The following is a 12,667-nucleotide window of genomic DNA, read 5'->3' as shown; positions in this document are numbered from 1 at the left end:
TGTGACAGTTTATCAGATTGAAACTAAATACAGACAGATGGAGGCCGTTGCTCACATTTTTTTGTTACACTTAAACATATTGGTTTACAGTAAGGTTTATTAGTTAAACATTAGTTAATGTATTAACTAACATGAACTAACCATGAGCAATACATTTGTTACTGTATTTACTAATCTTCGTTAACGTTAGTTAATGAAAATACAGTTGTTCATTGTTTGTTCATGTTAGTTCACAGTGCATTAACTAATGTTAACAAGATTTTAATAATGTATTAGTACATGTTGAAATTAACATGAACAAAGATTAATAAATGCTGTATAAGTGCACTTCATTATTAGTTCACGTTAACTAATGTAGTTACCTAATGTTAACTAATGAACCTTATTGTAAAGTGTTACCAACATATTATATCACAATATACAGTTTACATTTCATTTCCAGTGAAAAATGAGACACTGTGAAGACTAGTAATCTTCAGTACATTTTAACACACCACACCTCTGAAGAATAATGCTTACGTTTTCTGCGGAACCCCTACATGCCCCTGCATGCCTGTCACATGACCTTCTGTCCTGTTTCTTCTTTTATATAACCAAAATACAGATAGGATAACTGAAATCTTGTAAGTTTGCAAATCAACAATTATTCTGATCCCTAAATAAATATATTTATTTTGGCTTAGAACAATATTTTTGTACAATACTGCTCCCTACAGGGAAAAAGAGGAAGCTACAAAATCATAACAAAATCATTTTATCACTTTTTTTTAACAATAATGCAGGTGTCAGTTTATCAGAATATTTGAAACAAGAACATCCATAACTTACTGTGATCTGGAGAAATATATGACATCTTCAAACTGATGTGGACTACAAATAAATGAACAAGAAAAAAAACAGACTCAGAGTCATCGAAAATAATTCCATCAATGTAATCTTGCTGAGTTTAAATGGCTCCTGTTCAAAAGCAGCACTTTGACCTCCTTTACAACTTTTGTCAGACAAAAATAATGACTTATCAATTAATATATGGCCACAAGGATTAAATGAAGGTTAGAAAATGTGCTCTTACAAAAACATCTATAACAGACCGTTTGCATTTCCGGGTTTCTCAGAAGCGGAAGTCGACATAGTTGGGTAAACTTTTATAGTGGTGAATGAGAGACTTAATTGAATATATTTTTTTGGGTTTCCAATTGCACAAATAGCAAAAGAAAAACTCCACAATATTGTTTTCAAAACTTTCAAAAAGAGGAAAAAAATAGAGAGCAATTGATAATGACAGTTAGAAGGGAGGGGAAAAAAAAAAAACATTTTTATCGTAACTCTGCGTTAACTATTTTTTTGTAATTTGATGCAAAGGTAATATAATACTAAGTATACTGTTATAAATGTACATACATTTAAAAAAAAAAAAAGAAAATATTAAAAACTTTGTAGGATTTACAATATTGTTGACCGTTAAAACGCGTCCTCACAGTCTGTGAAAAGGGTCTACTATAATTACCTTGATTACCAACAGGAAACTCTAACACAAAGCATGAAGGGTATTTTGTATATTGAAAAAAATTGGCATCCTAATAGGAATATGATAAATGGATGTGATGTCTATAGGCTACAAAGGCAAAACACATAAACTAAAAATTCAGTCAATTAAGTAACTATTTATTTGGTCAACACTGAGATAAAAAAGAAGTATGAAAAGTAATATGAAGCCATGATACAAAATATAAAACAAAAAGAAAAATATTTAAAAAAAAAAAAAATCAAAAAACCTAAACTAAACAGGGCAAACTGTAATGAAAACTGTCCCTATAGAGAAGAAAATTTGGTATTATACCAAATATTTAACCACTGTGACCACTAAGAAAATTCATACAGGCTGACGGAACATAATCTTGGTATAGAAACAGGCCAATTCAAACTGACTATCAAAGCAAGGCAGGTCAAGTTCTGACTGAAGACAAAAAGAAAGAAAGAAAGAAAGAAAGAAAGAAAGAAAGAAAGAAAGACTCCTCGATCTCATGTCCCTTATAATAATGGGCACGTCCTTTCCCAACTTGGCAGGTCAACGCAGAGATTTTCAATAGATTTAAAATCTATTGATCTATTGACAGAAATGCAATAGGCTATACATAACTATGTTTTCAGTGGTGTATAAAGACCTTACATAATGAACCGTTATGTTTTTATTACCTTAGAATGAGCCATTTCTATCTACATACACCGCGGGTCTCCCCTCCATGTTAAGTCGCCATTCTGCGCCAGCATGTTTCTACAGCAGCCCTAAACGGACAAACACTCTACAGAGCGTTTCATCATGTTCTTCTTCTATATCGTTCCTGTTTTTAGAGGCAGCTTGCATCGTCACTACGTTGAATACGCACGAAGAATAAGTAGTAGTAGTCGTCTGGTTTATTAGATGCAGAGACCGTTCTTAGAAGTAAGAAGAAACCTCTGATTGACTGGCTAACTTACTGCCTCAGACGACGACATCTTTGACTTGTGTCGGCCAAACGGCCACCGTAGCTTCTCTGTTTTGCTTCGAAAGTGAGGGGTGAGCTGCCGTTGGTTGCAGTTCGCAACTTCACCGCTAGATGCCGGTAAAATGTACACAGACACACTGCACCTTTAAAGGAATTAAGCAGGCTAATGCTTAAATTAAAATTATATGAGGGTGAGGTTTAGGGAAAGTGTAGAGTTAGGGGATTAGAAAATAGCAATAGTTTGCTCAAAAAAGGTCTTCAAGATACTTTTATACCGGCATGGTATGTTTGTCATATTAATAAAACAACCTTGAATTTAAAAAAAAAGAAGCGACTTAAAGTGCAACTGTTGTAGAATGAATGTTTAAGCTAAAGATATAAGATTTACAAATGATAGTCACATACCTAAATTGTGAATCTCCAAAAATGTTATTCGTTTCATAACATCTGTGAACACAAAGCCGTGTTCGTTCAGTAGAAACTACAATAGCCAGAAGGATGAGTGAAAAACTACGATTCCCAGCAGTCTTTGTGTTTTGAAGGAGATTGTCACGCATGCGCGGGAAACAATTCCTCTCAGTCAAAGTAGTGGGGTTGCATAGGGAGTCTCTTATGCAAAGCATAAACCGTAAACATTCACACGAAAGACTGAGTGTCTGCGTTTATGGATGGACGAGAATACAGATTATAATCCTTATAAACCATACAGCGGGCCAGTCTGATCCACTGGGATGATTTAGAAAGGCGTGTATTGGGAACAAGCTGTTCCTTTGGTGGGGGTGACTGTTCAAGAAGAAGAGAAAGAGGAAAAATCTGTGAACCCCGAACTGGAGGTATATTCAGTTGGACATGGCACACCTTCATAACATGCGGAACCAGGTAATCCATAGAGATCAAGATGACACCTAAATACCTCCATGCATTTTTTTATACTGAGACATAACAGTTACTTTTTTTGGATAATGATTAAACTTACATTACAGTGTCCTTGTACTATACTATACTATACTATACTATAGTAAGACGCATTGTAATTAACTATTAATAGTAATTTAAAGAATATAATGAGTACACGTATTTGGTTAGTTTTACTCAGCATTTATGTAAATATATTACTGTAATGTAAAGTATGCATAATGTGCACAAGTGTATGTAAGTAGTCTCTATTTCTAATAGTTTTTATAGCATACAAATTAAAATTTTGGCCAATATAACACATATTCATAGTCGAAAATCAATATGATGACTACTATGATATAAGAAAAGTAGACCAAGTAGATTTTAGCCTGTCTAATTAAAGCTATTCTTGTACTTTTTACAAAGTTTTAATTAACTAATCACTAAACTCTAATATTTAACTAATAATAGTAGTTACTAATAATAGTTACTAATAATTTAGCTGCCCCCCACATCTTGCACACAATAATATGATGATAATACCCCGATGATAATACTCCCCCTTTACAAAAAATTGCGACACCTATAAAAAAAAAAAAAAGGTCATGTGGACCCTCTACTACAGCAATGGCAGGTAACATTTTCTTAATTTTTGCACAAATTGTAGTGTGAACTGCACTGATCAAGCTCAGTCTTTCAGCCCTGTTACTCTAGTTATTGTAAGACAAAATTATCAAACAAATATTTTTCTTTAAGTTATGTCAAATATAGGTTAATCGCTAACTACAAACCAACATTTTATCCTAAACTAGCTGGGACCTACTGAGAAACATCAGAATTTAGGCTTTAATTTTCAACCCTATTACCCATTCACACATTTTTTAATGTCCAAAGCTGTATTTTTAGGCATCTCTCACATGTTGGTAACAGGGCTGCAAAAATGGCAAAGTCCATGGAAAATGAACATAACATTTATTCTGATGATTAACATTTATTTATACTGTACATCCTTAATCGCATCTATTATATTGTATTCGGAATCTTCACATCACACTTTTTGACACTGCCATTATATAGATGAATAGAGGGAAAAGTCTAAAACTGTTTTATTAAATATTAAACAATGTGGGTATTTTGTACAGATTTAGATTATAATGGATGCCATCTAATTATGATGTAGTTAACAGGTTTATGTTTTGTTTCCAATGCGCATGTTTTGTAGGTCACTATGATTGCAGTGTATCATGTATTTTGATTAGGGTTAGAGTGACGAAAGCGTGGCACACCCACAGATCACGCAGGTGTAGTTGGCAGAATAATTAACTCGTGTTTCTGAGAATTTTTAGAAAGATGATCTCATTTTATGGGGCTTCCAATGGGTGGTACTACCAAGAATAGGAAAGGTTCATGTTTTGATTGCTCAGTGTTTTAAAAAGGTGCAATAAGAGTGTGGTGAATGCAGAAATCAGATGTTGAGCTGATACCAAGAGTTTTTATCTCCTGAACTTTGAGTCTTGTCCTCAAATATGATTGTTTTGTTTTGATAAAACGGTGCCACTTCCAGATGGATTGTCAGTACTAGTCATCTTTATCCTGTACTGAACCTGAAAGCAAGAGGCTAAGAGTGTTTTCCTAGTGGATTAACGTCAGAAAATGAAAAAAGTGTTTAAGAAACTACATTTGATTTCTAGCAGTTCCTTCAATAGATCCTCATCGTCTCCAGACCTTCTGTGGAGCGATGACTGGGTAGGTCTTCCTGCATTTGCTGATCTGTTGCTTGATAAAACAACAACTTCTAGAGTCCGTCACCTGTGTAAAGAAAATACACAATGTTGGATCGTGTCATAGATAGCTGGTAAGAATTTTTAAATCATTCTTTTTTTAAATCTTTTTTTTACTTCAGAATCCGCGTTTGAATCCTGAGGAATACTTCACCAAATTGGAGCGAATTGGTAAAGGCTCTTTTGGAGAGGTCTACAAGGGCATAAACAACCGCACAAAAGAGGTGGTGGCCATTAAGATTATTGACTTGGAAGAGGCAGAGGATGAGATTGAAGACATCCAGCAGGAGATCACAGTGCTCAGCCAGTGTGACAGCCCTTATGTCACCAAATACTACGGCTCATATCTGACGGTTTGTGGAGATTTCCTTCTTTCAGACACAGCTTTAAAAAAAATATCACATCATATTTCCGTATTTTTAAAGGAATAGTTCACCACTTCAAAAACATGAGACTTCCTGGTAACACTTGACATTACTTTAGTTCATGCATTAGGTATCACAAACAATAAACAATACATTAAGATAGATTAATAAATGCTATAAATGTTAATTTCTACATATACTAATACATTTTTTACATTACATTAAGTCATATAAATTAACATTAGTTCCTGTATTATGAACAAACATGAATAAACAATGTTCATTATTGTTTCATGATACCTTATTGTAGGTACAGTAGTGGCCAAATGTGATGTCCGGCCTAGGAAAATTGACATCTTCACCCTTTATTTAAATATTATTAAGAATTCGTAAGCATATTGTGTAGTTGCGCTTGGAGACAATTGTTTTATGTGTGATAACGCAATGAAACATTCCAAATTGTGCGGACATAATTTTTGGTCAGTCAATTTTTGGTCCATTAACACATGCAAAAACAAGAGAGAACCAACAAAATATTAACAAGTCAAGTAACGAGTCAGTGTATGCTTTTTTCCTGTGAGGTTTCTGTTTTTCTATGCATATTTTTACATAGTAAAATAAAACCTGTAGCTGTAGTTTGCTTTTTTCAGATAAATATGGAGCCCTAAATATGAGTTGGGTAGAAAAATTATGTCAATGCAAATGTTTTGCGTTCCCCTGAGAAACTTTGCGCTTGCTCGCAAAACGTTTGAGTTCTTTGTGAGTGAACGCAAAGTTTCTCAGGGGAACACAGAGAACGTTTCTCAGGGGAACCCAAATGTTTTGTGAGCGAATGCAAAAGTTTTGAAATATATTTGTTCCTCCCATGTCATATTTTTTTCCACCACCCTGTCCCTTTAGGGGCTCCATAGTTAAATGCCTTAACCAAGTTTGGTTTAAAAACATTTTAAAATATTTTCCTCATATTTTGATGGTTTAATTGAACTTCATTAAAAATAAATATCCCGTCCGGACATCACTTTTTGGCCACTAGTGTCACCAACATTCCTCCATGGAACACAAAACGAGGTATTTTGCATGTCCAAGTTGCTCTTTTCCATACAACAGAAGTAGTTATTGCTGCTATTGTTAACTGAAATGAAAACTAATGAAAATAGTTTTCGGTAATTGAAATAAAGCTGAAATAAAATAAAATCTTAAAATATTAGAAGAAAGGATGAAAATATTTACATTGAAGTACTAAAACTGAAATAAAAATAATGAAAGAAAGCTATTTATAAATATGAAAAAACACACATAATAAAACCCAAACATAAACTAAAATGAAAACTGAAAATATAATAATAAAAGCTAAATTAAAATATTATTAAATACTATAATAGTATATAAATAATACTAAAATAAACTCAAAAAAGGACAAAAGTGCACCATAAATATGGCCATGCTATGATAAACTGTTGCTTTTAGAGATGATCAACTGTTGAGTTTATCATACAACTTAATGGTAATTTAATTTTCTGTTTTTTTGTGTTTTTCTCAGGGCTCTAAACTATGGATCATCATGGAATATTTGGGAGGTGGATCGGCTCTGGACCTGGTGAGTTGGTCTTTTTTAATCATGTTTGTGGGTTTTTTAAAGTGAGGAAAAACTTCATAAAATACTTCAGGGAAAAAAAAAAAACTGTGGAAAATGTCAAAGGCACAGGAAATGTCACTATATTTAACATCCTCTAATGTGTTTGTGAACAGCTGAAGCCAGGAACTCTGGAAGAGGCATATATCGCCACCATCCTCAGAGAAATACTAAAAGGACTTGACTACCTCCATTCAGAGAGGAAGATTCACAGAGATATCAAAGGTCAGTATTTAAAACTTGCCTCTGTTTGGTTGATTTTAGTCCTGTGAAGTGTCCCTATATGGATAACCCCTACTTTTTGGCTACAGCGGCCAATGTGTTACTGTCTGAACATGGAGAAGTCAAACTGGCAGACTTTGGAGTGGCCGGCCAGTTAACGGACACACAAATTAAGAGAAACACATTTGTAGGAACTCCATTTTGGATGGCACCAGAGGTCATCAAACAGTCTGCATATGACTTCAAGGTACAAGTACTTCCTTGTCTCTTTTGTCATTTAACTAACAGGTATCATGTTCAAGTCCACCACATGAACATCTGTTAACTAGTGACTGCACGATGAAAATAAGCTCTATTAAATATTCAGAGACAGACAGATGGCACAAGTACTGACCCCCATTTTTTATCTTTTTTTTCTTTCCTATGTCTCAGGCTGACATCTGGTCATTGGGTATCACAGCCATCGAGCTGGCTAAAGGAGAGCCACCAAACTCAGAGCTTCACCCCATGAGAGTCCTGTTCCTCATCCCTAAAAGTAACCCGCCCACACTGGAGGGGTCCTACAGCAGAGCCTTTAAGGACTTTGTTGAATCTTGTCTCAATAAAGAGCCACGATTTGTTAGTACCTCACTTTTTAATACCTTTATAATAATCAGCCGGTATTTTCGTTTTTTCATTTTTAATATTGTTTTTATTTACTTTTTATTTGTTACTTTTTTATTTGTTAAAAAGATATCTTAGATTTTATAGATTCAATTTAACTAGTATCTTAGTATCTGTTATTAAATATTTGTTAATATTAATTTCCAATATTTTTACAGTTAGATTATCTTTGTCGTCATCTAACGCTCAAAGTTAATCTTTAAAAATACAAATAATTTAATAGCACTATTAAATGTTTTTAGCAATCTCAAAATAAATATTAAATTTTTCACTTATAGCATTTAAAATGATTGACCAAATTAGAGGCAAAATGTTATGGAATTTATTGGTTAATGATATAACAAATAGTTATCGACTTATTATATAGGCTGGAATTGTAATATCGCCAATTCTGTTAAAACTGCCAGTGATGCTATTATCTTTTAGTGTAAATAGGCTAATTAAACTTTAAAACCTGAGGCAAACTGCTTCTAATTCTTGTGATGTGTTGCTTGCATCTGTCAGAGACCAACAGCCAAAGAGCTGCTGAAACACAAGTTCATCACCCGCTACACCAAGAAAACCTCATACCTGGCAGAGCTCATTGATCGATACCGCCGCTGGAAGTCAGAGGGCCACGGGGACGAATCAAGCTCTGACGACTCTGACATGTATGTGTCCGGTCCACGTTCCTGGATGAGCAATCTGTGATACCTGTATGCTTACTCTGTTTGTTTTCACTCAGGGATGGGGAGGGGGATGACAGGGACCAGTGTCCCATGTGGACTTTCCCCACCGTGCGGCCCAGTTCCATTAACAAATTACAGCGAGGCCTCAATCATTTAGACAATAAGGTAAATATGTCTTCTAAAGTCTTTACATTGCAAAGCCAACACAAAAGCTGCATCTGTATTATATAGACGCCATAAAGTGGGTGTTTAAACAGACTTTTTAGTGTCACAGAGGCAGCATACATTTACACAGGAATCACAATTGCGGGAAATGATAAAACGAACAGAATTAAACTTGCATCAGAGCTGCTTCTGATGCTAGGGGTGAAATTGGACAGATCAAGCAATGTTTAATATGACTTTTATGCTACATTACATATTTGCATAGAATTCAGAAGCAGCATAGAGCCTCCTTTAAAAATGCAGTTAGTATGTTCTCATTAAACACATCTTAGGCAAAGTAATGAAGTGTAGTGTACTTGATTTTAAACATTTTTAGTTTAAAATCATGTACAGTCATATAGTCGCCTCATATTGTGATCACATGACCAGCTGAATACTATAGAGTACAACAGTACCCACCCCCTTTTTCAGTGGCACTGGTTCCAGAAGTATTTTTTTCACTGATTTTCCCATAGGGATTTTAAAATAGTCTTTGTTAAAGAGTTATAAGCCATGAGCCAAGCCAACCAGCTACGAGGTGAATCAATTCTACAAATTGTGATTTAAAGCAAAAAAAAATGTTGAAAATCGAAATATACACACACACATATAATATACATATACACATACACACACACATATATATATATATTTACACATACATATATATATATATATATTTACACATATATATATATATATATATATTTACACATACATACATATATATATATATATATATATATATATACACACACACACACATTTTAGTATTTTGAGAGCATAGGGAGATCGACCTGCGTCATTTACAGTGCTTCATGGGAGTGGGGTCGGAGGAGCTAAAGAGCTATTTTGGAGCATGTTGCTTTTTTCGACTCTGATGTAGTTTTCTGTACAGCTTCATGGGTAATGTAGTTTTTCACCTAGAATTCCACTGTTAAACATGATCATTTTAAAAATAAGCTGAAATAATGCGGGCTGATGACTTTGGCAGAAGCAAATACCATGGATTAACAACCTCACAGTAGGTCTGTCTTTAAAGGTTTATAAGTTATTCAAAATCTATTTCCTTGTAGAGAAAATGAATGGAGAAAAAAAAAAAAAAGGCCCATTTTTTTAGGCCCTGGTTCTGAAAGTATTCATTAAAGAATTATAAGCCATGAACCAAACCAACCAGCTGCAAGATGAATTACAACATTACAAACATTAATTTGAAATGAAACGTACTTGAAAATCTGACAAAAAGACAAAGGTACAAGACTGTACTAAACGGCTTTAATGAGGGAAAGAACTACAATCCCATGAAGCACTGCAAATGACAATCTAATTAAAAACAATGGAGAAATATAAAACTATTGATGAAGATGTTGATTATTTATATAAAAACATATTTTGTTTTTTTGCAAAATATGCATATTATGTATAAAAATATTTAAATCTTCGGAACGCAAATTGAGATATTTTTGTTGAAATCCGATGGCTCCGTGAGGCCTACATAGGGAGCAATGACATTTCCTCTATCAAGATCCATAAAGGTACTAAAAACATATTTAAATCAGTTCATGTGAGTACAGTGGTTCAATATTAATATTATAAAGCGACGAGAATATTTTTGGTGTGCCAAAAAAAACTAAATAACGACTTATACAGTGATGGCCGATTTCAAAACATTGCTTCAGGAAGCTTCGGAGCGTTATGAATCAGCGTGTCGAATCAGCGGTTCGGAGCGCCAAAGTCACGTGATTTCAGCAGTTTGGCAGTTTGACACGCGATCTGAATCATGATTCGATACGCTGATTCATAACACTCTGAAGCTTCCTGAAATTGGCCATCACTAAATAAGTCGTTATTTTGTTTTTTTGGCACACCAAAAATATTCTCGTCGCTTTATAATATTAATATTGAACCACTGTACTCACATGAACTGATTTAAATATGTTTTTAGTACATTAATAGATCTTGAGAGAGGAAATGTCATTGCTCCCTATGGAGGCCTCACGGAGCCATCGGATTTCAACAAAAATATCTTAATTTGTGTTCCGAAGATTAACGAAGGTCTAACGGGTGTGGAACGGCATGAGGGTGAGTAATAAATGACAGAATTTTCATTTTTGGGTGAACTAACCCTTTAAGTAGTTTGAAAGCATAGAAAAGTGCCACATTCAATCAACATTTGCCCATTAATACTAACACTTACTAGTCTATTCTATTTCTGTCCACCTTACTACATGTACTGTGCTAGACTAATTAAGATTTGTCACAGCACTTACTGTACATATTGTTGCCCAATTGTTGGTTTGATTGCTTCTATTGTTCTCTTCAATTTTTAAGTCGCTTTGGTTAAAATGATCGCAATGGAGAAAATGAATAGGATTACTTCTGGAACTCGACTGTTGCACTTTATAGTTTATTAATGTAGGATACTTTTCATACTTGACTGTTCATTTGGACTTAACTCTAGTATGACATGTAGATACACCTCAAATTGCATCAAAATGGAAAAAAAAAAAAAAAAAAAAACACACATTATATATATATATATATATATAACTAATTGTACATTAACTATAATTATATATGGACCACATAAAAAAAGAAAAAAAAAAATCTGAAAATTGGATTAAGTTCAGCCATGTGCCCATGTGTTTCAAAGAAAAACATTTATTCACATAGTGATTCCTCAGGTAAGCAGAACTGTTTTTTATAACAGACATCAGACGCTATCAAGAGGCAGCCGAAGTCACCATCTCTGACAACGTTCATCTCACCCATCTTCAGAGAGGTAATGAATTAAAAAAAATGTACGTTTATGTCAGCGAGCCTCCACCAACAGGGCATTTGCTTTAACATCGATTCACGACACGTGGATTAGCACTGGTATGTTCTGAATGCAGCTGAAGGAGAAACGGCGTGTTAGCGGGAATGGCATATGCGCCCTGGAGGAGCTGGAAAATGCCTTCAGCCTCGCTGAGGAGTCCAGCCCTGGAATCTCTGACCGTTTACTCAATCACGTCATGGAGAGAGTGTGCAGGTAAACAGGCCTCACATTTAATACACAGTATCTAATTGTATTTTATGTAATTTTTCGATTATGCCAGTTTTTCAGGTCATGCAGATTCTATGCTATAAGATTTTGTACTGCACTGTGGTACTTGCATGCAGCACTGAATCATCCGCAGGAGTGAACTTTGAGACTTCCTGTGTCTCGACCCTGCAGGTTTACACTCAACAGAAACAGCATGCCTTCAAAACGATGAGGTCCATCTGACTGCTGGCCAACTCCACATCCGCCCGACGGAAAGACTATCCTGATGGCCTTACGAGCCGGTTCTCTATGCTCACCTGCTCCTTCTGCTGACGATCACCAGTCTTTCCATTACAGCTTGTATGAGGAGATGTTTTTACACTTTCCTTTATAGAATTTTAAAATGTCTAAATCAAATGTAAAATATGAAATGACAAGCCAAGTTTATGTGCATTCCATTAAATGATAACGTATGTTTAACTATAAATAAACTAGTGTAAGAAGAAAGTTGTGCTTATTTCATACTTTTGCATTTAGAACAAATCACTGGGTGAAATGCAGGAAAAGGCTTAAAGGCATAGTTCACCCAAAAATTAAAATTCTGCCATCATTACTTTTTTTATTTTTTCAATGAAACCTGAGAGATTAAAACTATCTTCATTTGTGTTTCAGAGATGAACAAAAGTCATTTCATACAGGGTAATTAATGACAGAATTTTTATT

General features: G+C 34.5%; 1 protein-coding gene across 6 annotated transcripts; it reads left to right on the top strand.

Annotated features, from left to right (window-relative positions):
* Positions 1-3,047: 3,047 nt before the first annotated feature.
* Positions 3,048-12,451, top strand: stk25a (serine/threonine kinase 25a). Of its 6 annotated transcripts, none has more exons than XM_051896804.1 (11): positions 3,048-3,365; positions 5,287-5,517; positions 7,070-7,126; positions 7,279-7,387; positions 7,474-7,631; positions 7,817-8,002; positions 8,552-8,697; positions 8,772-8,880; positions 11,630-11,701; positions 11,814-11,950; positions 12,018-12,451. In XM_051896804.1, exons 1-11 carry the CDS (start codon positions 3,336-3,338, stop codon positions 12,046-12,048), a joined length of 1,266 nt encoding a protein of 421 aa, XP_051752764.1. In that variant the 5' UTR covers positions 3,048-3,335; the 3' UTR covers positions 12,049-12,451. The 6 variants fall into 6 exon arrangements, with proteins under 6 accessions (XP_051752764.1, XP_051752762.1, XP_051752765.1 ...); XM_051896802.1 differs by having other exon boundaries at positions 3,049-3,365; positions 12,137-12,451; XM_051896801.1 differs by lacking the exon at positions 3,048-3,365 and adding an exon at positions 4,924-5,129.
* The last annotated feature ends 216 nt before the right edge of the window (positions 12,452-12,667 follow it).

Source organism: Ctenopharyngodon idella, chromosome 6, assembly GCF_019924925.1.
Source record: "Ctenopharyngodon idella isolate HZGC_01 chromosome 6, HZGC01, whole genome shotgun sequence".
NCBI classification, from domain to species: Eukaryota; Metazoa; Chordata; class Actinopteri; order Cypriniformes; family Xenocyprididae; genus Ctenopharyngodon; species Ctenopharyngodon idella.
Note: the sequence above shows the minus strand (reverse complement) of the source record. Positions and strands in the feature narration are given on the sequence as shown.